General features: G+C 40.9%; 1 protein-coding gene across 10 annotated transcripts in view; it reads right to left on the minus strand.

Moving 5' to 3' along the window:
* Positions 1-25,891, minus strand: part of LOC119661249 (ELKS/Rab6-interacting/CAST family member 1) — a 124,654-nt gene that overhangs the window by 12,496 nt on the left and 86,267 nt on the right. For 7 of the 10 annotated variants that reach the window (XM_038070489.1, XM_038070492.1, XM_038070491.1 and 4 more), the window contains 6 exons: positions 18,570-19,058; positions 18,253-18,369; positions 13,022-13,048; positions 6,023-6,205; positions 5,647-5,967; positions 5,393-5,581 (listed from right to left, as the gene is read on the minus strand). In XM_038070489.1, coding sequence (XP_037926417.1) covers positions 5,393-5,581; positions 5,647-5,967; positions 6,023-6,205; positions 13,022-13,048; positions 18,253-18,369; positions 18,570-19,058 — 1,326 coding nt within the window. The remainder of the gene's footprint in view (positions 1-5,392; positions 5,582-5,646; positions 5,968-6,022; positions 6,206-13,021; positions 13,049-18,252; positions 18,370-18,569; positions 19,059-25,891) is intronic. The other 3 variants (XM_038070490.1, XM_038070496.1, XM_038070497.1) reach the window with 3 other exon arrangements.

Here is a 25,891-nt window from a genome sequence, read left to right on the forward strand (position 1 = left end):
TGGGTAATGTACAAAATGAAATTGATCGCCGGAGTTATACCAAATCCATGGTTAGAATTCAGAAAACATCCTAGATGATCACAACTAGCGTGAGGGAAGCTTTCGAAGAGAGTTGCCCACTTAATACACTTTAGTGGAACTTGAATTTGGCATGAAGGATTCTCTTCAACCGAGGTCTAAAGTTAGATTCAGCCGTTGGCTAGAATCGGTACAAAGAGATAAAGAAAGCTCTAAAGAAGAGCATAAGGTTGACTGAACGACCATCATCTTGAGGCATCCTTTAAGTTGTAGCGGATCCTTGTGAAAGAACGTAGCCAGCAGCTAGGTTATCTACGTTTAAAGAGTAGGAGGTACACAGAAAGCGATGAAGAAATGACAAACCATATGCTTGAAGTCCACTTCCTAGGCGGCATTCAAAATGTGAGCACCCGGCCGACAGCTGCATACAGCTCTTAATCGAAAGACCATACTTTCGAATGCAAAGTAGTGTTACAAGGGCGAGTGAAGTGGGTATTTAACAAGAGAGGGAATGGATACCCTGCGTCGGAATATATACCGTGCATGTCTAGTACATGCTTATGTTCCAATTAAATGGCGCGACATGAAGGTGACACCTGTCTACACGGACACGAATGGCGATCGGCCTAACTTCATAAGGTTCTTAAGGGATATATATATTCCGTGGTGGCCACTTCGCTGGAAAGGCAGATCTATTGCAATAGCAATTTTTGAAAACATGGCAAAAATTGAGATACCAGGAAAAGAATACGCCTTAGGTGCATTGCGCATTGATGGTGCCTTCAATTATACCTTTTTCGTGGTGATTTGTGATGCGATTAGTCAATATGACATTGATCTGCTCGTAATTAGGTGGATTCTCCATGCTGAAGTGGAGGGAAATGTACATATTGGTCGGACTTAAGTCTATTGAGGCAGAGTGTCTTAGAAGCTGCCCACACTCTCTCGCCTGTTATTACTGGTGATGGACACTTTCATATGGCTCTTGGAGGACACAAAGGTCCTTGCATTTGGCGGACGGTCTAGCTGTAATAGTTGTCAGTAAGTTTGTGGACACAGTATTTGATCTCTTGAATGCAACTCTGCAGATAATCCACAATTACAGTCTCCGTAATGGACTCATGGTGAATGATACGAAAGCCGGTTTAGTTGTGTTCACTAGGAACATTAGGTGGAGCAGCTGGTACAAACAGTTCAGTATTGAGGAGTACACCTCGACTCTAAGTTAACGAGCAAGTTCTATATCTAGGAACAATGTCAGAAATCTGCAGATGACTCTGTTGCTGTAGAACTCCGGTAGGCAAGGCCTGGGAACCATCATCACAAAGCCCATTTTGATGTATGCATGCATTATATAGTTCCCGAGAACGAATTTTACTAACAGTAGAGTAAGTATGTCTGGAGCAATGAATACTAGGTCGACCGCGGCACTAGAAGCTATCCTAAATCAACCTCAGTTCGTTTGGGTGTGAAACGGGACGCAGCTAACGACCTATATAGCCTTGATACCATTGGCCGTCAAAAAACGTTTCATCATATGGTCAGGCGTCCATTTGGAAATTTGCTTAGCAACCATCTGGTGGTTCTAATGCCTACCGACAATATGGTTTCCAGATTTGTTTTTGAAAAAGCATACTCCGTTGTAATCACCAGAAAAGAGAAGAATTATCGATAAATAGTAACGGGTTCTTTGGGATTACAGATCTAATAATCATCAATCATCAAGGAGTGGTCGGTCATTTAGGACAGATCGAGCGCAGGGGTCTTTTCGGAAAATCCGATTATGGAACTGGTCTGACTTCTGGAAAAATAACGACCATATTGCAGGCGGGGATTTATGCCATTTTATTGGTAGCAGAATAAGGTTTTCGACAGAAAAGGCAGGAACGCACCTTTCAAATCCTTTCCGACAGTTGAACCGCGTTATCAGCACTGAATAGGAACAATATACGAAGCTAGTTGGTGTGCAGTTGCTATCATTTGCTTTTGAAACTTGGCGACTGAACGAAACAAGGGCACTCGAATATCAGTGGTAATCAGGAAGCTGACAGATTGGGGCGCCAAGGATCAGGATTAACAATGGTGGACCTTGAGCCAGCATTTGGCATCCACTGTCAAGTCTATTTCGAAATAGTAAGTATTCACGGCGATGACCCTGCACTTTATATGTAGCTGGTCAGCTTCCTTAGATCTAGATTCTTCGATCAGGGTTTTTGAAGATTCTGCGCATTCGCTGCCTCTACAAGATATCCTCAGAGGCGATTGAATAGGCGATTTCAGAGGATAGTGCAATGGGCCTAACAAAACGTCTGAGTGCTTGGAGGGGCGGATTGTTCGACTAATTTAAAATAACTAATTTCGTCTTCGCATCGTCTGCAGACTGCGAATCTATGAAGATCAGGGCGCTTAGAGGACTAAAGGGTTGTCATTCCTCTTTTCATTATAAACTTTAATACAGGCAATTCACCATAGCGTGTGCTATTCAGAAAAGACCGAACAAGACGAGGACTACAAGAGAAAATTGTGTGATGTACTTCAAGAAAGGTTTTAACAATAAATATCAGGGAAGTCTTGTCAACCTAAAGTCGGAATTATACGCACATAAGAATCTGATTTCTGCGGATTCTTGAATTCTGCAAATGTTTAGGGTCACAAAAGTTTACAAGCAAGAAACATCTTTGAGATCATTTGTTCTTGTTTTATGATGGGCTCAGAGATTTTTAGGTTGAAAGGCTGAGGAATATCAAGATAAATCCCAGGGAGCTTTGGGTGTGCTTGAACGTAAGAAGTCTTTTTAGAAGTATCCTCGTGATGAAAATTGTTCAGATTATAAAAAAAAACCGATTTTAAATATTTCTGAGAATCCATAGTTCCAAACACGTAAATTACAATACATTCTAATGTGTCAATTCTAACATTTCCTTGTTTGTTCCAATTGCAGGCGTGTGTGGGCAGATTTATTATCATCGATAGTTTTTTAAGATCCTGAAAGGTGGAATGATTACAAATGAAATACAGATTTTTCTCTTCCACACGTGAGCGATAGATTGTTAAGCCCTTTACTTCAATTTTTGTAATGTGTACAACGGTGAACCTTTGTTGAGGTATAGTAAAAACGCTATGTTAGCATCCCGATAATTTCTCCTCTCCTTGCGTGAATCTTTGCGAATTGTTCTTTACAATAGTTTAACAGATGGCATCGCACAAAAAACTCTTGTGACATTGACAATCTATAAGGCTGCAATGATGTTCGAATACCCCGGACTGCTTTGTTCAGTCGAAAGAGTGAAGACAGCACCCTGATGACAATTCCATGCCAACTTGTTACCGTTTGTGGTGTTGGGAGATTGAGTTGGTTGTAGATGTTGCATTTCCAAGCATTAAGGGAATTCAGTCAGTCATTGGGAAGTCAGTCAGTGGCGATCGTCAAGCAATAATTTCTGAACTCAAACAATGAATCAGGTAAATCACTTCTGGAAAGCAGCTGTAAGATGGACAACCAAAAAGTTTGATGAAGAGACTTTTAAAGAAGTTCAAATGCAAAATCAAACGCTGAAAGGAAACGCAAATGACAATGACACTGGTCTGCGATTTAGATTAGGGCTTCATGAGTAATTGAAAGAATTGCATAAAACGTGATGGTGCACACTTTAAGCACCTCTCTAAAGAAGCTTACTCGGAATCCTGGGTGTGCATACAAAGCCGAAACTTCGAAAATCAAGGACGAACGTTCTTGCCGATTACTTGCCTTATTTGCTGTACACATAAAATAGTGATGTATCTTGTCCCGTAAAATGTAAGTCTCTCAATCTTTATATCGACCAGGTAGACTCTGTCGCAGTTTCAATGGTGACTAAGGAAGAGGTCGTAGAAGCTGCACGGATATAGGTTGTAACCTCAAATAAGGAGCATTTCCCACACAGCGAAAGAAGTGGAAGCTAGCAATCATACTCAAGATAAACAAACTCCTGGGTGAACCTCCGTCTTTCAGCCTGATATGCATTTTAAATAATATTGGTAAATTATTCGAACAAATATAACACATTATTTTTGAATGGCGAAAAGAAAGTGTTCGTTTTGAGAATGAAGGAGCATTCAACATCTGCGAGCCGCTACGGTCACGCTGCTCCCAGGGCAGAGGTGAGGCAGCGTCTGACGATTTGTCTCTGCCCTGGTAAGAAACCGTAAAGCCGTCGTCGCTTGACTTTTTTTTAGAAAAGAAAGTGGTTCCTCTGAAAGCTAGTTCGGATTTCGAAAAATGGGATCGCTAAGAGTTAGAGACGTCCTCGAAAAGGGTGAAAGCTAGGCAATGATAACATTTTGTTATGAAGGATGCCTTTAATTCTGTGGGATGGAGTAACATACTTGGGGCTCTAATCAAATTAGGCGTCATGGAATTTCTTCATGGGGTGGTTACTATTGGCCGACGATATTGGACTGACAGTTAATTTAAGCCTTCTTGAAGAGGTCGAGGGTAACACGAACCAAGCAATTGATGACACAAGTCCTGGTTGGCAGTCCTCTGGTCTATTGCTACCAGAAAATAAGACTGAATAGGTTGATTACAAGCTAAATTTCAAACTGCAAATGGAGCGTGCAGGAACCAAAGCATATAAAACCGAGATGGATCGAGCAACGCGACCGCGAAATAGGTTACGATTAAATGAAATTTTTGAGTGAACACAGAAAATATAGGGCCTCGCTATATTGATTTGGGCAGAAGATGCAGAACGAATTTTGTCTCGTTGACTGAGGTTTGCTGTTCAAAGGGTCGAATTGAAAGCTACAATTGAGATAAGTGCACTCCAGCATATATTGAAGTAGTCAAAGACAATATGGACTGAATTTGAAGTTTTGCCAGAAAGAGGTCAGTCGAAAAAAGGGATAATAGAAAAAAACAAATTTGAGCACGAGCACCAGATACGTTTTGATCCAGCCCCGCGGTGTAATACATAGTCAGCGGTGGCTTTTGAAGGTTTCCATGTCTCATTAAAAAAAGGTATTTTTGTTGACATCTTCGTGCTATCGTTGAGACATGAGCGAAATGGTTGCATCCAAAAATACTTAATTTTTCCAATAGATACTAACGTAAAATATTTAATTTTCCATATATCCAGCAAGAATAAAAGAAAAGTCAGTTGAGAAAAGCAGCAAAAGAGATGCAAATTTACCGCATTGATTTTGTAGGAAGAGAGAAAAGCGGCATATTTTAATCAGGCTCGATTCTTATATGGCAGATAGGGAAGTAATTTTGCATTATGATTCGATACCAGCCAATCTAACAAACCTGAATTGTTACCGGTGAATGAAAATTTCGCATTGCGTGAGGTTCCCCGTGCTACAGTCGATAGTAATTGAGATAATAGTAACATACCTGCAATTTCTGTTGAATGGAATGCGCTTTGTCCCATCGCTCTTTCACAACGTCCAGTTCAGTCTGGATCGCTTCCCTATCGCGTTGTGCCTTCATCAGCAGGCTCTGGTTGTTTTCGGCACGCTCTTTAGCGGCCTCCAGCTCATCGGACAAAGCATCTCTTTCTTTCTGTATACGAGCAAGTGACATCTATGTAATTTATATAGATAGTACAACACAAACAAACACGACAACAACACTAGGAAAATTAATACTTGTAATTTCTCCACTTTGTCACGCATTCGTTCTGCGTCCATGCCCAATCCTTCGCGTTCCTTTTGCATACGAGCAGCCTGTCCTAGTGCCTTATCCAACTGTGATTGGATATTCTCGAAATCGTAGGCCTGTTTCTCCTTCTCCAGTTGGAGGCGGCGAACTTCGGCGATGCTCTTGTCCAGACGTTCCTGTAGATGGTCGGCCTCGTTTTGTGCTTTGTCCAGGGCGTTTTGCAGTTTCTCCTGTTGGAGTTGTGCCTTGCCCAGGGTGGCTTGAGTTCGCTCAAGTTCCTCCTTGACTTTCTCGAGTTCGGAGATATGCTAGAAAGGTCCCCCTCCGAACATCACATCTCACATCACATTAAAGCAAACTTACCTTATCACGCTCACTGTGGACCCGGGTTACGCTGGCTTGACTTCTCTCCAGCTCCTGTCGCAGGCTCTCCTGCTCCTGTTGGGCATTCTCCAGCTTGGCCTTAAACCGATATACCTCGCCCTGACTCTTTTCGAGTTTTTCTTGCAGGGCAGTAGCTTCATTGCGAGCTCGTTCAGCATCACTCTAAAATGGATGGGAAATTAGTAATGTTTAAAATATATATGGATTGCAAAAAGGAAGCTAGCAAATTGTGATTTTTTTTTTTTTTTGGTTTCAATTGCTCAATGACGAAATATCCCTTTTCGGTTCAATGCTAAAGTAAAAAGATGCTAAATTACAGAGCCAAACTTGTGCATTGCGCAAAAACTTATGCAAAAATCTCGAAAAATTCTGTAGAATACTTTGTAATTATTTGGCAGAATATTATGGAGCATGATTGAAACTTTCTAGTACGATCTGAATCTGCACTGGATAATACAAATGTATATTGAAATGGTTTTTGGCGAAATTAAATCAGACTGACTTGAAAACGTTCAAATTTACATTAAATGGTGTGAATTATTTGGAAAGTAAAAATTACGCAATACAAACGATGTGTGTTTAGACGGTGACTGATCTTTTAATTCTTTTGTTGTTTTAGCACATACATTAGCTTTTGAAATTAGATTAAAAAGTATTAAATTATTATATTTCATGCAGATATAATCAAATTGCCCTAATTAAAAAAAAATGGTGGGAATCCGAACATTACCTACATTACTAAAAGATAATAGTTAAATTATGTGTTTCAGCAGTGAAACTGAATTCCGGTACTAATGATACTGATGAAGAGAATAAGTTGTTCCCGAAAAATAAGATTTGTCCAAAAATAAAATCCCATTGGCCAAAGTGGTGGTATAAAGGTTTTCGGCGTACATTCAAAAAATTTGCGTTATTGCAGGGTATCGTTTCATTCCGGAGCAATAAACGTTATATTTGGTAGTATGAATAACTAAAATGATATTGGGCTCCTTCATTCTTCTCTGCCTCTGATTTTCCACTATGAAAAACTTCCGGCAATCACCACGGCTGGCAACGAGGTATTATCTGTCCCATACATAAAAATGGTGATATCACGCAGTGTAGCAATTATAGAGGTACCACGTTGCTGAGTACCATCTATAAGATATTCTCTGCTACCTTGCTAAGCCGGATAGTTCCATACGCCCAGAACATCATTGGTCCATACCAAAGAGGCTTCACTCCAGGCAAATCAGCAACAGATCAGATTTTCTCTGTGCGGTAAGCGATGGAAAAACTATTGGGATATGGTCATCAGTTGCACCATCTTTTCATCGACTTCAAAGCCTCCTATGACAACATAGCCAGGGTAAAACTGTACACGACCATGAGAGAATTCGGTATCACCACGAAATTGATAAGACTGGCTGAGCTGATCCTGACCAATGTATGAGGCTAGATAAAAGCAACAGGATCACCTTCGAGACCGTTCAACATCAACAACGGTCTGAGATCATGTGTCCTCTTTAACCTGGCCTTGGAGAAAGTGATTGGCGATGCAGATGTCAATGCAAGAGGCACCATCCGAGAGGGATCTGAGACGTACGTGGCAACGTCAGCGCCGAAATCGAAGGAACGAACAGCATCGAATGCACTGGTCAAACGAAAACAATGAAGATAGGAAATTAAAACTTTGAGACTGTTAAAAATTTCTCCTATCTAGGGTCGAAAATCCGAACCGATAACATCTATGACGGAGAAATCCGCGCACGGTTGTTGACTAGCAACAGAGCCTATTTCAACTTACAGAAACTGCTTCGCTCGAAACGTCTCACCATAGGGTCAAAGCTGTTACTGTACAAGACTATGATCTTGCCAGTCCTTATATATTCTTCGCAAATCTGGGTTTTTAGCAGGAAAAATTGCGAACTCTTGGGCGCGTTCGAGAAAAGAATCCACCGGAGAATTTTTGGCGATCTACTTGAGTATGGACAACTCCGTAGCCTCCATAACGACAAAATCTATGAGCGATACTATGACCGTCCGGTTGTGGATAAAATCCGGCTCAATAGGTTACGGTGGGCGGGTCACTTAATCCGTATAGATGAGGATGATCCAGCCCGAAAAGTCTATAAGGGCAATATCTATGGTAGAAAAAGAAGACGAGGCAGACCTTCCTTGAGATTAAGCGATGGCGTAAGATTTTATGGATATCGAATTGGTGGTCCTTGGCGCAAAACCGGGATATCTGGAGTTCCTTACCAAGGCAGGCGTAGACTAGATACTGGTTGTTGGGTCGTTGATGATGATGATGACAGTTCGGAGAGGTCAATTTTCTCTTTGTAATGTAATAGGCATAGCTCCACCCCATTGTTTGGTGAATAACTCTGCTTTGAGATTTTCGCATAGAAGATTTATTACACATATTCTTGTTATGAGATCCTCAGAAAACGTGACAGCATCTTTGGTGGTAGAGATTCCTAGGATCAATATGAGAATGGCATTCGCTAATGTGGATGCCGATACGATGGTGCCTCTTCGGATTCTGCTTTAGAAGAATGGATGAAGGGGGAAGCGGGCGTTGGAGCTTCTTTAACTGATCTCTTCTTTAAATTTATAGATCCTAAATATTCACAATTGAAGATATATGCATTGTTGCATTCGTAATTGTGCTGCCAGCTCCCTGTCAAAAACTTATGGCAACCGTTTCAAATAGTTCCGCTATTCCATCCTCTTTTGCTAATAATTTGCCTACATTATATTTAATTTGCGTACGGTATTGCTTTGCATGCACTAGGCCAAATTTTGTTTTACGAATTTTTTGGCAATGGATACTTGCGGATACTTTTAAATTTTGGGTGAAAAAATGGAGAACCTCACCTCCGTCCTTATGTCATTAGGAATCTCACTCCTTCTTTTCAAACAAGCTGATTTTAACTCCAAATTTTCGAGAAATATTGTCATGGAGCACGAATTCTGGTGTTTCAGAATAATCGATCAACTAAACGGTAGGCAGCCTCTTGAAGAAATTTTGGCGGTGAATGAAAAGTTCGCATTTTTTGACTCTAGAGGCTTATCAGCTGAGCATTTTGCCTCCTGACTAAACATTCATATTCGTTGAGAGTGTCCTAATTGGTTCTTAATGGAAGACATTGGTTTTTTCGTAAAGTAGTTTTTAGTTTAGTTTGTACTGAGGGTATCATTAAAAGGGGGTGTAGATAATGATTTGTATTAAACAAAAATGTCTCCCATAGAGAGAGGCGGGGGGTCTGGTCATGTCTTGCAATCTACTAGTTGTCCTGTCACGTGAAAGTAAAATCCAAATTGACTAGAAAGATTTAGGCTATGATCTTTTTATTGCTAATATTTAACGAAAGAAGGTAAATTTAACGGCAATATAAATTTGACTTTCTAATTTCAGAGGTTATTCGCGTGCCCTTCAGGCGACTGAAAGTTCTAAATTTTTACTAAGTATCTAAGTTTCAAAGTGTGATTACATTGCAAGGTATCATTTTATGGAACACCCACGCAGGGAGGATGATTGAAGTCGGTGTTATTTTACATTACGCATTTCTGAGCGTTACACGGTTAATGTGGACTGACTTTCAAAAAACATACATTCTTCTAGAATTTCGTTTACAAACTAGGAAAGTTGAAATCGCTCCGAAAGACTGCAACTCAGGTAATGACAAACTCTACTCACCAGGTGCTATTGCAGACCAGGCAAGAAGAGATAGGTGGAGAAGCAGACAGACATAAAACCAACTTACGGTGCAGTCACTAGGAACCTCGTTATCGGTGGCTTTAGGGAGTGAGCGAGCAGACTCCTGGCGGTTGATATCCCTAGTCTCCAGTGCCTCCGTGATAGATAACTTAGCCAACGTGGCATTTAATGCTAGAAGTGATTTTGAGAAAGAGGTTTTCGAAGGAAGCACTAAGAATAGTAATAATTATGATGAAGAACGAGGCAAGGAGGATATCGCTAGCTGAAAAAAGTGGTTTGAACACCCTCTGCAATTGTTTAGCAGGGATGATCGCGCGAGGTGCTTCGGGATAAAAAAATTGATGTATTCAAGAAAATTTCGTCAATTCAAAGATTTCCACCAATGTCAAAGATGGCAAAAGATAGTTAAAGGAGAGTCAATAAACGTGTAAGTAGTAATCCGGCCAAGATTCGTAGAAAACAGAGCTCTGATACGAAGGAATTACTTTTCATGAAACTTAAGGCACAAATATTTGAGTTGCTAGTGTTTATCTAGGGCAAGCACAATCTATGCTATCATGGCCTTATAACAGGTTGCAGAAGGAAGAAAGATGTCCCCAGGAGACTAATCCAACATTGTCGCAGGCGACCTAAGCGACGCCAAAATGTCGCTGACATATGGCGAAGTAAACGAATAAATCATCAGGCGCCTAAAAGGAAAAAAGGACATTCTAGCATTCCAAAAAACGGGACTAAAAGTTTGGAAGGGGGAACTAAAAGTTTGGACTCCAAAGGCCAATGTCGGCTAGTGAAGTGAAACTTGCAGGGAAATGGAAACGACGGATAGGCGAAAAAGCGAAGAAACCAAAAGTGCGAATTCGTCCAGAAGTAATTGTCATCCCCAGCAAGTGGAAACAGAGCATGCAATCAGAGATAATGAAAGTGATTGCGGTCTTAATTCGTCGGAAATGTCAGCAAGATCTCTAGCACCCAGAGAGGCGATTTAATGTTTAAGCTGAAAAAATCCAGCACGGGCAGAACTGATTACTTCTGCAATCAAATTGAAAACTCACTTGGTGAGAATGCCTACAGAGAAGAAGTCTGCACTATCTTGAAAGAAAAATTTAATTGGAGGAACTTGGAATGGAGGAAACACAGAATTTGTAGGTGGCATTGATCCATATAGGAGGTGTGACGGAAAGGCCATATTACCAGGGCGTGCAATAAGGACCCCAAGGGCGTATTGTACGAAGGGAAGGAAAGACGGGATAACCTGCATATTGGCGGGGGTGGTAAATGCTCGGAATTTAGAAATGTGTTAACCGCAATGAGAAACTGTAATTTATTCAAATAAACCTGAACCATTGCAAGGTTTCTTAGGTTTTGGTTGAGTAGACCACTCACGGATCCGAAATGAAAATGAAACCTGCAGAAATCATGATGGCGAAACGGCGATATGGCCGTACCGTGCTGTCGCTAAACCATTCAATGTACTATGAGTCAGTCCATTAGTGGCATTATATGAACAAATAAGCTGTGTGTTGGCGAGATGCTCTCCCACCTGCAGTATGCTTGCGATAGAGGATCTATGGTTCTGGCAACATTGATGCTGAACGGCATCACGGTAGTGGGCTAGACCTTGCTTCTGGGAAAAGGCAAGTTACCTGTATAAATTGAGCGCGGTCTGCGTGTTTTCTGCTTTCAGCATCCTCTGGGATGATGAAGCATTCGGCGAAATGCTCACTGCTAACCGAGACAAAGAAAGCCAAAAGGGAGAGATATTTATCTGGCTATATGGCCGGAGCAATCGAAATGTTCAGGAAAGGGTCGGTGAACACACAGGAATGGTTAGACAGACGGGGTGGAAAGATAAATTAGAGTTTCACTCAGTTGCTCGCGAGAGAGTTGAGGATATCACCAATCCTTATACATGTTTAAATTGGGCACTTCACCCGATTCTCCAAACTACGATGGAATTTCGCAGGATCCAGAGACTCATGGATGTCACAGACTCATGGATGAAAGGAGAAACCTGGAGAAAACTCAAAGTGGTGCGCAGAATGCTCGTGGCATACAATCCCACTAGGATTGGAAAGTACAGGTGCGAACCTTGGCTGAAGAAGCAAGGAGGTCAGGCTAGGGTCAGGTGACTCTCTTCCGTGATGGAATATTTTATGGTGTTTCCACGGGAGGGGTTTTCGTGCCTAGAAGAGTATCTTTTGAAGATTTTGACTTTCTTGAAAAAATACAAATAGTCACATAAATCGATTTCAATAATATTTGAAGATTTTACAAAAGCTTAAAAATGTCAACTAGAGAAAAATAGGGACACGAATGTCATTTAGCGAACACCATCTGTCACGAAGACATAGCCACTCTATGGTAGAGAAAGAAACCATGGTAGTAATCATTGGTAAGGCTTTAGACCTCGAAAGAGACCCGCTTATCTAATAGTGGGCCTTTAAGCTATCAAGAGAATAAAATAGTTGGCAACTTTGGATGAAAAATGTTACAGCAAGTTCACCTTATTTCAACAAATTTGCTCTTGGGTGAAACAGAAATTTTGGTGATAGGGGACCTAAGAAGGAACACTAATGATCATGAAGCCCAAATTTAAAAGGTACAAAAGGCGAAAATATACTGGGGTTTTTGCCAGTGAAGTTTGGTGACTTTCTAGAGAAGACGCATTGGGCTCTCTGTTAAAAAATATTCGTAGGAATTCATTTTGTGAATCAGGTTGAACAGAAGGGAAAATAGACAGTATGACTTGGCTTTACTAGGGAAAGAGGATATTATTGATTGGACAAGGCAGGTGAGTCTAGTTTAATAATGAGTGGCGGGCAAACGACTTTTGTTTGTTTCAATTTTTGCCAGTTGGATTGGCCGGATTACTAACATTTATATCCTTCAAAAAATTTAATGAATTTGGTTTGATGAAAACGTTGAACAAAAAAAATTTTTTAATTATATTTATTTTAAAATTAATATTTTATATGAAATAGTTATGGATTTATCTGTTAAAAGTTAATTACATTTCAAACGCACAAATGTATGTGTTTTATCTCTACGTATTTACAAGAAATCGGGCCAGTAGATCAGGTACCTCGTACCTCGTCTAAACACACTTTCCAAAAACCTAGAGCTACTAGAAATTAAACTAACTATATCAATACGCAATTCGGAAAAATAAATTTTTAAATTGAATATTGAAATTTTCTTTTATTGGCGACTTTGTATATTTTTGTATTTAGTTATGCGTATACTGATCAACTGTTCTCCTTTCCGTCATTACTCACAAGAATATGTTCAGTGTAGCTGTTGTCCTGTTTTCAAAAAAAGCATACAATAGTCCGCAATAAAATAGCAAAAGTACATACATACAATATATATAATATATTTATGTTATTTGATTTTTAGAGGGTTGTTTCTTTAAGTGTGAAGGAAATTGAGTTTTCTTTTAATTTGTGCATTTCGAGAAATAGAATATATGTTGTCCTGTAGTGTCGACAAGCCACTCATGCCCCAGAAGGGTAGTAGGGAGTCATCCACATTGCACATACGCACTGATCCTCTGGGGTGATCCACTATCCAGGCAATATGGGTGCTATAATTAGTGTGGCCAGAAATTTACTTTCTGTAACTAAATATTTACATCCCTTAAGCTTTCCTGGCTCTGATGATAGTAAGAAGCACCATCCGCTCAAAGCCTTTTCCAAAGCAATGAAGATCCACTAACGAACCGGAGCGTGAAGTTGCAAATGGAATGCTCCTTGCAAGTAATTGTCAGCCAATTTGAATCCTTTCTGTTTAGGTAATGGAACCGCCTTCTGGGAACATTATACTATTTACTATTGCACCTTTGTCATCAAATGGTTTGCTAGAAAGGTTTTATTATATAACTTAACTTTTTCTCAGGTAACATATGTAGATACGTTGTCAAAACGTTTCAGTAATGAATAAGGAGATGTCCTCAACAGCACCGATAGTAAGAAACATAGGAAACTCTATTCATTTTTAAAGAGTTGTTAATAACAAATATTTTTTATAAATGAAACTGCAATTCATAACAAGATCTGTAAAGTTGTCCGCGAAGCTCATACTAACAAAGGGGCGTGCTCTATTTTGATAACCTGAGGATACCAAGGAAGGGTGGAAACCCCCAAACGGTGTATCTTTTGAAGATCTGAGATAGTATAAGCATCGATTGAGGATGTGTTCCGTCGTGAATCTGCCCTCTTGATCGTGACAATCGGGTCACGAGTTTTCCGGCTCCATGTACGCAGTCGAATCGGTATTTGTTTTTATTTTTCCAGTTTTAGCTTTGCAAGTTTTTTCGAGAGAAAAGCGCGATATTCCACTTGTTGGTTTTTCAGGTTTCAGTGTGGTGTCACGCATCGTTGAAAGGACACTGTCGAATAACACGTTTGGGGCTGAAGTGTCCAAAGGAAACCCTCCCCTCACATTCCCGAGCCCAGTTAGCATTGAGGTGTGTAAGCGTATGTTCATGTGAGACTTCAGTGGATTTTCAGAATTTGGGGGCGTCTTCATAGTCAATTTCACCAAATTTTTAGATTTTCAGACTGGTTTTGTCTGGAGGTCGACTTCGACCACTGAAGATGGTCTTTTTGCCACTGCCCCACCCCTTGTTATTACATGTTGTAGAGATGCCAAATCTTCCATCGCGTCTCTTCGTGCGAATAAGGGAGCGCGAAAGGATGCGCTATAAACTTACACATGTGCACATTCGGGCACAGGGGCATCCTCATACGCAGGTTGGATAGGTGGAGAAGGAGAATACCTGGAAATTAAATCAAATGTGAGATGGGAGAATATGCAATTATTTGCGACCCTGGATTTTGGAAACCTGGTACCGGCGATTCTTGGGAATGGTGAAGTGGACTCCCGCCCGTCGTAGTGCCCAGTACTGGCAAACTTAGCTACTGTAATATATACAAAAGGTAATAGTGGACTGGAAATTAGATCCGCACCAGAGATGGCATCTCCTTAAGATAAGGTAGGTGAGCAATCGAAGAAACAGAGCAGGGATGATATTAGTTAGCCATTAGGGTCCTAGCATGCGACCGGGAAGAGGAAAGAAAGTTGTTAATTTTTGATGGCGGCATCAGTATCGCCAAAAAAGGAACACCCGAAAACTTGTAAATCTAAGCAATGGTTAAACGTGAGCAACGATTAACGGCAAAATGAATATTTCAGAGAAAGGAAATATTTTTATGCCGATATCCTTGGAAAGATAAAAGCGGACCCAATGCGACAAACTTGAGTGATAGTGTCAACCACAACAGAATGGTACTGAAAAGCGATCTGATGCTGGAATTAATTATACTCTTCTTCTTCTCTCTCTAGTTGGTAAAACTGTTAGGTGAGGAAACAGAGGTTAAAGTAAGAATGGAAGAGATAACAATGAAATGCAAGGATTTATTGCGAAGGAAATCTATGTTTCGTTAAAGTAACAATTTAATCTTGGTGGAATAGAACAGAGTACCATAAAAAGGATGAGGAAGGCATTTGGGGAACATAGACCGCTGTGCTTAGATTTTCGGTGGAATAAGCGGTTAAGCCGCAAATTAAAAATATTTTGGATCACGTGCGTAACAAGTACCTTTAAAAAGATGCTTCAGATGCCTTGATCTGGGCCAATTTGCTGTATCATGCACCAGTCAATACGGTTGAATATGGTTGACCAAAAGCTGCAGAAAGAGTGTAGAAGAAGCCCATTCGTCCAAAAATTGTACTGAAGATGCACCTTGTATATTGTATCAGCGGGAAAGAGGACCTTGTTGCATGTGTCCAGCAGATAGGAGCGTGTATGGTTAGCTAAGGTTGACATAAATCAACCTAAACAATTGCAGCTCAAAATCTTTCCGGTGGTAATCTGTGCACCTTATTAAAATGTTTATGGGTGGAGGATGCATTTGAAAAGGCAGCGATACGGGCATGCGGAAGATTAGCTATACAGCTAGTCGGCTTTATAAAAGCAAAATTCACGGGTGCCCACATCCACAGTTGCTAAGCTCCTCTCATAGCGTTAATATGGGGAGATGCTAGATACTCTGGTATTGGGCGTTAGAGATCGCTTCCCTAAAATAATTGCATCCTTCGGAAGTAGACGGTTAGGATGGGAGGAGGAGGAGGAGAGGGATGATCAAGCGGGTTAGTGAACACAATATCCTTATTAACCACCAGGATTTTTTTCTCGACATTAGAAATGGAGGAAGTGAAAACCGAAGGCATACTGTAAGTAGAAAAAATGACGATATGTATCTGGTCTATTGGGGCTTGTGCGGAGGAGATACTTCTGGCAACTCTTGAAGAAAATCACTGCCCGAAGAAAACAGTGATGGAAAAAGTGAGACTGTTGTGCTAGCGTGTAACAGAGCGATGGCGACGCTAGAATGCTGTGGCGGCGTTTTCATCAAAGTAGTAAGCGAAACTACTATTATTATTGTTCTCTAAGGGAAGTTGCATTGCGTCCTTGAAGGATTACTGGCATTTTTTTGCTGGTTATAGTGTACTTATGTCAAGCAACCCTATAAATGTGAGGAATTCAGTATATTTCCTACTTCCAAGTATTTCAACTTGGCATCTGGTATTAAGTATTATCCCAGGTGGACACTGTCCCAAAACGTGTATGGAGGTTTCTTCACACTTCGGACTGAACAAGTAGGCAGTGTCCGCAAATATTCCTAGTTTCCCCAAGTGATAGCTTAGTCGGCAGTGACCAGTGACCACTAGAATGCAGAGGCTTTTTTGGAGAATCTACTGGTGGAATTAGGAAATCTTGACGTTGGGACTATATTTTCTGCGATCGGGGAGAATTTGCTAAAGGGCAAGGTAGAAGCCGAGCACTTGAAGCTGGAGAAAGAATGTCAAGATCTTCACAGTAGCCCCAAAAATGTCAGGCGGGAAAGTAAAAACGGGCAAATACGAACCTGTGGGGTGCTGCCTTCAAGGTTGTAATGGACAAAATTTCCATCACATGACGTTCCCAGGACTCTTCCTCAAATTATAATAAATACATTTTTTTTTCGCAACACGAAAAAAGTAAACCTCGGTTAAGTGCTCAACGGAACGTCTTTTCGATCCCAGGGGTTACCGAGGAGAAACTATGACAGAAATGCGGACTTGTTGGGTATAGCTAGGTTCCAGAATTGAAAGGGATTCCGAACATATCTCTCAATTTGGCTGCTAATATCAGAGCTCAATGGTCTGTAAACACCCAGGGATATCGTATTTGGACACCTGCTGTGGAATACGATGTAAGTTGGACTGCTTGCCCTTCGCGTACCAGACGAGGCAACTTTGAATGACTTTGTAGGCAACCTGGTGATCGTGGCAGTTATGGACTCCCCGCCCCGAACTTTATAGAAGTAAAATCATTCGTGATTTCGGATGATTAAAGGGGACCTGCCGAACCTGGGGCTAATGGTTGGTACGTGTTAATCTCTAGCGAGGTTGTTGCTTAATATTCAGTGTCCAAAATATACTTATGACCGGGGTGGATCTTTTTCGCTGTATCTACCAAAAAAATTGTGCGAATCCGCTTAAGGTTACTGTGGACTTCCGAAAAATCAGCAGGAAGAAACCGTAAAGGAAATGACAGTGGTGGTGAGAAAATTCTGAATTCGAGCAAAAATGCGGAGAAGTGAATTACTGCCTGACACAGTTCCTTACGGGACAGGATGATTACAGGAAGTTTTTGCTTCCCTTCCGAATGGTTGAGCTTCCCGACTGTACCGAATGCGATGCTACACTCGAGGACCCGGAACAAGTTACTGTCCCCGATTTGTGCTTAAAAGAAGGAGGTTGAACGACGTCCTTAACGTAGTTATTGTAATCTGGTGGAGAAGATACTGAGGTCGGAACCGAATTGGAGCGCGGCAAACGCAACAAGTGAAGCTCCAGGAAATGGATTGAGCCAGAAAAACGCGAAGATGCATGGTTCGACCGTGCTGCTTTAGACTCTCCCCGCGAATTGATAGTTCACAGTAGGAGATGTAGCCGGAGAAGTGCCGTACGAAATAACTTACAACATTTCAGTGAATGCAGCAAATCTATCCTTTTGTGACTAGTGATTCAAAGGAAAACTTATCTTCTTTTTGATTCCTCCGAAAATACAAGACCAAACTATTTCTCGGAATGCACAAATTCTAAAACTTTCCAAGCGATTTGTATGACAAGCGGTTTTAATAAAACCTATACACATGTGAAAACTTTTGGGATATTTTTTGCTGTTACTACAGATGACTCGACATTTACCTTATTAAATCTACAATTGCGGGTACTATTGCCAGTGTATGCCGTTTTGTACTAATAGCTTAGCATTGATTAGAATTCATGTATTAAACTTATTGACTGCCTAAGAACCTGTTTATTGCCTATTCTCGTCTTAGTTTCTACCATCAAATAGTTAATTTAGTGATAAGACTATTTTTATTCCAAAAATTTTCATAGCTGCCTTGGTCTTAAATGCAGCGCGATTAGACTGATATATTCTAAGGGATCTTACCTGAGTCACTCGCAGTTCGGCTTGCGTTCTTCTGAGTTCGGCCGATGCTTTATCGGCACGTTCCTGAGCTCGGTCTAGTTCTTGTGAAGTGGAGAGGGTTGAGCGGCCAAAAGTAGTCTGGAAGGAATGAGTAGCTCTAGTATTGGTACAATAGCAATCTAGTGGGTAAGGAAGGCAAAATTCTAGGTTTTACTGCATAATGTTTCCGCACTCCAGCGGAAGAATTTAAAGCGAGTTTGTGCGCTTTGGAGGAAATGCGTGTCAGCGTATCTTATATAATTTTTGATTGTTTCCTGTACAAACAGCAAAATACAAACCTGTGATCGTTCCAAGTCGTGTCGTAACCGTTCGTTTTCCATTTCCAAACGAGTTATCCTTTGCTTCGTAGCTTCCCAGTCAGCGCTACTACGACCAACTTCGCTGGTAGCTTTGTCAAGCTCAGCCTTGGATTTGCCCAATTCGCTTTGTGATGACTCTAATTTCATTTCGAGACGATCCTTCTCGGTTAAGGCTCGCTCCAGTCTTGTGTTGAGTTTTTCTACTTCACTTTCCATTGCTCTTAGTTTAATTTTGTAGTCGGCGATCTCACGTTCGTGCAGTTCGCGTTCTTCCGCCTTCTCTTGCTCGGCCCGGTCGCGTTGCTCTCGTAACTGATTCATTTGCTTCTCCTTGTCGCCAATTGCTTCTTCCAGGCTAGTGAGGGCTCCTTCGGAACTACTATGGTGGGCTTGCATAGCAGACAAGCGGGCTCTGGCCATGTCCACTTGGTTGTCCTTTTCTTTTAGGAGATCTTCAAGGTTTTCGATCTGGAATAACAATTTACAATTTGAAATATTTAAAAGTGTGGTTGTATTGTGTCAAATTTACTTTAGAAAAATGTACATATGCCATCAATTTAAATCGTAATAATAACAATCAGCGAGGACAGCAAAATTGTATAACAGTAGGGCGAATATTTAGTTAGAATGATTGACAACAGATGACTAATGTCAGTAAGAAGACCTTGTCAAATGCTTCGCGGGATATAAAATGGCCGGAGGTTGCTCTCGGATTCAGCCACGTTCGAGAATCGAAATCGGAATCGTTGGTTATAAATACGCCTCGAATTGAATCATCAATGATTGCGCAGTTGTATAATTTAGTGTGAAATAAAACGGTTTGCATTAAAGTTATAGAACGGGTTTTTGTTGTACGCTACACAATACAATGATAGCGATCACGGGGAATAGTGCCTGTAATTCAACTGGGTATTCAGAATTACCCGTGCGGATTTCGATTATGGAATCTTTGAGCTTTCAAGTAAAGGGCGCTTTGGAAGTCTCAGGTTTTTACGTAAACCAGTCTGAGTACGCAAGTCACGGTATCCCAATGGACATAAATGTAAAGCAATTATGTAACAGTATTGTATAACTGAGTAACTGTACATAAAGAAGGACCAAACGAGCCCTGATTAAATATGATGGTAAATAATGGAAATTAATCTCATAAATGCCTGATCTGCATTAGATGTACTATTCACTATTTTTTAGAAAAACGCTGGGAGTATAATGTTGACATCTACCGAAATTCGTAGACTCCTAATAAGTTCACGAGCGTATTAGTCCCTGGGATTGTATGACATATTTTTAGAATTTGACATTCTACTGAAATTAATCTGGCTCATAAAATCGACGATGCCGAGGACGGTAGCTCAAGTCTGGGTTCAAGATATGCTTACTGGTCCTATGCATACAGCATGTAGTCAGAAAGCCCTCTATTGGCACCACATCGTCGCTTTTGATGATATTGACTTTTGTGTTGATTTTTCTCGGTGCAAAAGAGATGCTGGTAGGCCAGAAAATGTTCATCTATAAAGTGATCATCAGCAGCCTTGAGGAGAGGAAGTGGAAGGGGTGGATTTCCCCCGGATTCGAAGTTTTCTTGGAGGCTTGCAATATAAATTGCAATGAAAATTAGGCTGTACAATTTTCACCCCAAATTCGGGTAATTTTAATCCCAGCTCCAATTTGTCGCATAATTTCTACATTGGGCTCGAATTTTCTCTCTACGACCCTGATCAGTACACTTGTACTAGCGTCATTCCCATGTAACTGAGGTGTGCTCAGTGCGTGGATTTCTCTTTACAACTCTGGGATCGTATCTTTTGACTGCGGCATAAACCATCTCTGTGCTAGTCAACCGTGGAGTTGTGATAGCTACTCACGTTCATCAGAACTGCCCAATGTATGGTGTTGGAGTGTAAACCTTAGCTCAGGCAGCAATACAAATAATGAATGTCTTTTAAAGTAAAGTTCTACGCAGAATTTCGGAAGCAGAACACGTGGAAGATGAGTGGCTACATCGACATAAAGACTTTGTTGAGCGGGTATCGTAATGACAACGTGAGAATTATCAAAAGGGTATTCAAGGGAAAAATTGACGCAAGGAGCCAAGCCTTCGACTTTGCAGCAACATGTACTAATGAGCACGATAGGTTGAGAAAGTGCAGTGTGCAGCTTATCAAAAATTGCACTGGATATCCACGATGCATATTGTGCAAAGGGAAAATTGAGTGGACGGCCGGCACGTTGCAGGTGGTGGTAGCTGTCCGGCATATACTTAGGAGGGAGGTGAATTGTAGGGCTAAATGAGGTTGATACAAATCAACCTTCACCATGACGAGGCAGCACAAGACTTACTCGCCCAAACCATATGAATATGGATGTAGCAGTAATCTGCGAACTTTACCGAAATAGCGGTAGAGCTACGTGGGTGAAAGACTCATCTCAAGATCTGGCATGGGGATGGCAAGCCATTCCAAAAACAATGGTATTTCCGGGAGCCGGCTTTGTAAGCGCAAAATTCAACGGAGATCATATCTACAGTTGTTACGCTTCTCCTAATGTAAGATTAGCGCAATATGAAGTGATGCTAGACGGCTTGGTGTTGGACATTAGAGACCATAGCCCAAAAATTATTGCCGGCGATTGCATGGCCTGGGTTTTGGACTGGGGAATTCGAGTGACGAACACCGGGGGCCAAATTCTTCTTGGAACCTTGCCGGAGCTGGCTATCGTACTAGCTAACGTTGGATGCTTGCCCACCTTCCGAGGCAGAGGCATAGGCTCAATCGTTGATCTGACGTAGTACTCTGTTGGCTAGAGGCTGTCAGTGAACACTACACCCACAGTGATCACCAGGCCACCATAAGAAACGGAGGAGGCGACAGTCGAATGCGCAGCAGAAGTGAAAAAACCCGGATAGCTAACTGGTCCCCGAAGCTTTCGAGGAAGAGATATTTCTGGCGTTTTTAGAAGGAGATTACTATGGGCTTCGCGCGAATAATTGAAAGTTACCTCTTGGAGAGACTTCTTTGGTACAAGACTGACAACGGGGCGAAGGAATTAATTGTGACAACAGGTGCCCACCAAGGCTCTATATTGGGGCCCCTGCTGTGGAACTGTGTGTATGAAAAAGTGCTCGGCTTTTGCGTACTATCGTTAATTGGTTTTGCAGACCAACTGGCGGTGGTAGTAGTTGCGAAATATCCCGAGCACGTGGAACTGTATGCCATCAAAGCATGGCTACAAAAGATGAAGCTAGCAATCGCAGGAAAAACAATACTGTCAAAATTCGAGTTGGTAATCGCGAGGCCGTTTTAAAATCGATCATTACATACCTGGGGGTAACGATCGATTTCAAGTTAAAATCCAAGGTAAAATCCTGCTATATCTTGCTCCTCCCTGGGCGTGAGCACTGGACAACATGGTGAACTAGAGAACTAGAGGGGAGTTCGGAATACGGGCCAATCGCGCTGAGTGTGTACAGCGCATATAGGACAGTATCATGTTAGGCATTGCGTGTTATCGCGGGGATGCTTCCCGTGGATCTTCTAGAGAACGAGGCAAATTGTCTCTACCGGAAAAGGAGGGCGAAGGTAATTGCAGGTTTCCGAAATGCCACTACGAAGGTGCTATGCAGGAGATAGCAGGAGCGGTGGGATAATGCCGAAAATGGTGGGTGGTTCTGTACACTGAAATATCAGTTAGCCATACCCTGTACCAGTTTGGGGCTGATACTACAAAGCCAAGTAGGAATGAAGCCGCGCGTTGGCGCGATGGGTTGATGAACTGTTCAGTGCTCAGAATATCGGAGGTATCTGGAGGTCGCGCCAACTGGAGATGATAGACAGCTGCTGTCACTGCCAAGCATGGATAGTGTAAATCATTGGCTTAAAAATTGTGAATCGCCTGGAGTCAATAAAATCACATCAGCCTGGGCTTGGAAAAAGTGCTTCGCGTCGTTGACGTAAATGGGAGAGGCGCTATCCTTTTTAAGTCCGTTAACGATATTGGCATAATAGGAGGAATAGCCCGAAATGAACAACTACTTACATCCAGATGGAGCAGGCAACAGGAAATCTTGGGACGCACATTAATGCAGACAAGACACAGTATGGTGGCATGCGAGAACCAAAACCGAAAGCAACGACATCAAATAGCACTGGTCAACTAGACAATGAAGTTAGAAGAATACAACTTTGAAACAGTTAATTTATCTGGATATATATTTTACTTGATATCAATTTCAATTGAATTTCCTTCAAGACTGTCTTAAGCGATTTTTGAAAAAAAAAGGAAAGTTACGATAGTCTGAATAGTTTGTGAAACAATTAAGAGTCACATGAAGTAAGGGGCGTTAAAAATAGGGACTATCTTAATTTGTAATATGTCGCTGAGAAAATGATTTCTTTGTGATTTGAGGACAAAGAATTTTCTCAAAGTAATCCTTGCTCGCCTTAAATCCAACAATCACAAAAGCGTACTGATTTGAGAACTAGAAATCTGTAATGTTTGGGTATCGGTCACGGGTATAGATGGGATTAAGAGTGCCAATTTAGTTTGTTTTTACGCTGTGCTATAACTGCTAGGTAGGTGCAAGTCACCTAACGACAGATGTTGTGAATCACTACATAATTGATTATTAGATTATTGTGTAGCTGCCATACAAAGAGTCAACTCGCTAACCCCTTCTAATTTCAAACCAACATGGCTGCGAAGCCACATACTTTGATGACGTTACTTAAAAAGTGAGTAGTGCCGTATTAGAAAGTACACAAATTCACAAAACTATCCGAATCTTAATTTGCAGCCAGGCAGGTAATTAAATGATAGAGAAAAAGATCCTAGAGCTTCCCATACCACAAATCACACATATAAGATTGTGCATAGTGCAACTCACATAGGGCAAAGTACCGAACAATCCCCACGCAAAGGGAACAGGATCATTCACAGTCGTAACAGCGAACCTTAACACTATTTATAAAATTATTAGGCAAAGAATTCAAAACAATTGAAAACCATTGTTGAATACGCTCACCAATACAAATAAGTGTTTATTCTTTTGCAACATCTTTGCACTTTTACACAACTTTCTAAGAAGCGGTTCAATAATGAAATAACAATGTTAAAGCGACAAAAGCAGCTAACCGACTAGTCGCTAATCATGGCTAAAAACAATCAATTCCTGTGCCAAATGAAGTGCATAAATAGCCTCAACCGCCCTCATTGCAACCTGGCTACCACTAATTTCTGCACTGCGTGAAAATTATAAACACCCCCAAGAGCCACCACTGCAAGGTCAGTTAACATAATAATTAGATACATTATTATAAATTGTCAGTGCTTATTTTCGAAGCAGTTAAAGTTTGAAAACTATCTAAATTCAGTTATCTTTGATTTTTGCATAAACACAGATACAAACGGGCTGGCATAAACGGATGAACTTTTTCAGATACAGAGGATCAGCTGGAGTTAGGTAACAAGCCCCCATCCTGGTAATCGATTGAAAACCATCATTGCCAGTGAAAAAAGTTTGGAATCCGATAGTTAGCATCTTCGGTATGAGAGGTTTGGTGCTTTATTTAATTGTGCTCTATTTTCTAAGATCCATTTTTACAACGAGCTCTTTTTGGAGAAAATTCTATTGGGAAGGGCTGGTTTTTCCTTTCGGCCACTATTTATCTAATTAGTGTCTAATAAATAATATGTTTTAATCTTATATCATGTATGACCACTTTTCTCAATGAATGACCTTCACTTGGGCGGGATTCCAGAAATCTGTCGAGTTGTTTACAGCAAACAAAAGTGCTCTTGTCTTATATATTGGTTTTAGGGCAGTATATGTCAGCCTATTAATTTCAGTGCGATACTGGCAATTTATAATGTTTTTGGATGCAATAAGCTCACTCAAAAATGTCAACTTCAACCTATTATAATTCTGTTAATAATGGTAAGGTTTCTATCAAATTTTCCACTATTGTATCATATATTTCAGTTTATGTTGCTGCATTTAAGGGGTCGCAGTCGCAAAACACATAGTAGACAGCGGTCATAACAGATTCCGGCTAGCAACGTGGTAGCAGCCTATGATGTCCCACTCTAGTGCAATGACAAAGTGAGGCAACTGCGGGGTGGGCAAATTATCAGCAAGCAAGAAGAAATTATTAGGGCGCAAGAGATGAACAGATTGCTGCCCAGAAAAGGGAGGTATTCAAAACTTTCTGGAGACAGTTACGAAAAACGATTTCATGGAGTAAAAGTAATTTTCTTCTCACATTTAGGGTTCAGATGATAAAGAGCGTTTTTATGAATGACCAACCACCCAGTATAAATAATTGATATTACTTAAAAACTTTTTTAAAATTCCTTCCCCTCCATCCATGATTACGGGAATCAAGAATCCATTGAAAGTAATGTGATTTTAAACCATGAGGTAGGTTGAATGCAGAATTTAAGTCCTGGTTAAGTCAAAGAAATAGAATTCGTTACCACGACATCAGCCGAAAAGGGGACCACCCATGGGACGGATCTCACAGAGTGGTAATAACTAAACTAAAAGGAGGTAGCTATTTTTTTCTGCGCAAAACTAATAAAGTTATCGGGTTAGAAGGAATGCCGAACAAAGTTGAGTTAAGTGACGATAATAGCAAGATCGAAGTGGTTTTTCTTCATTTTCAATGTCTGCTTGAAAGAGGTCATTTTTTAAAGATAGTAGAAAAAATAGCTGCTGGTGTTGCTACCAAAGGGTGATAAATCACCTAATGAGTTAACGTTGCGTCGCTTTGTTTGTTTACTGGACAGTGTGTGAATGTTGCTGGAGCTTATTTTATATAACACGCTGTTCCCGATTGGAGAGCAGAACGCATATCGGCAAATTCTATGCTGTTCGATGAGCAGGGGACCCTATCAGTTTAGTCATCAGTTTGACAGGGGAAGTGGAAATAGGTATATGGTGATGTGGCGGTACATATCGTCACCATTGGTATAAGGAACGCTTTGATCTCTAAGTAATGGCAAAATTCCTCATTTATTATTGTCTTAGGTCAGAGTTCCTGGATGATTCCACGTAGACTTGAGTTAATAGAAACTTGAAGTTACCGAGCAACAGTTGGAAGAAACAACGCTTCCTAGGAATACAAATTGTTCAAAGCCTTGGATATTCTGCCCATTCATGTAAGTAGGATGAATCTGTGACTCGTAAGACTGTGTATTTTAGATTTGTTGGTGTTTATACTTAACTTGACCCCAAATGTACATGACTCGTTAAGAGAGGAAGTCGACGGCATTAACGTAGTTGAGGTTTTTGTTAAAATATGGTA

Source organism: Hermetia illucens, chromosome 1 (genome assembly GCF_905115235.1).
Source record: "Hermetia illucens chromosome 1, iHerIll2.2.curated.20191125, whole genome shotgun sequence".
Classification (NCBI taxonomy): Eukaryota; Metazoa; Arthropoda; class Insecta; order Diptera; family Stratiomyidae; genus Hermetia; species Hermetia illucens.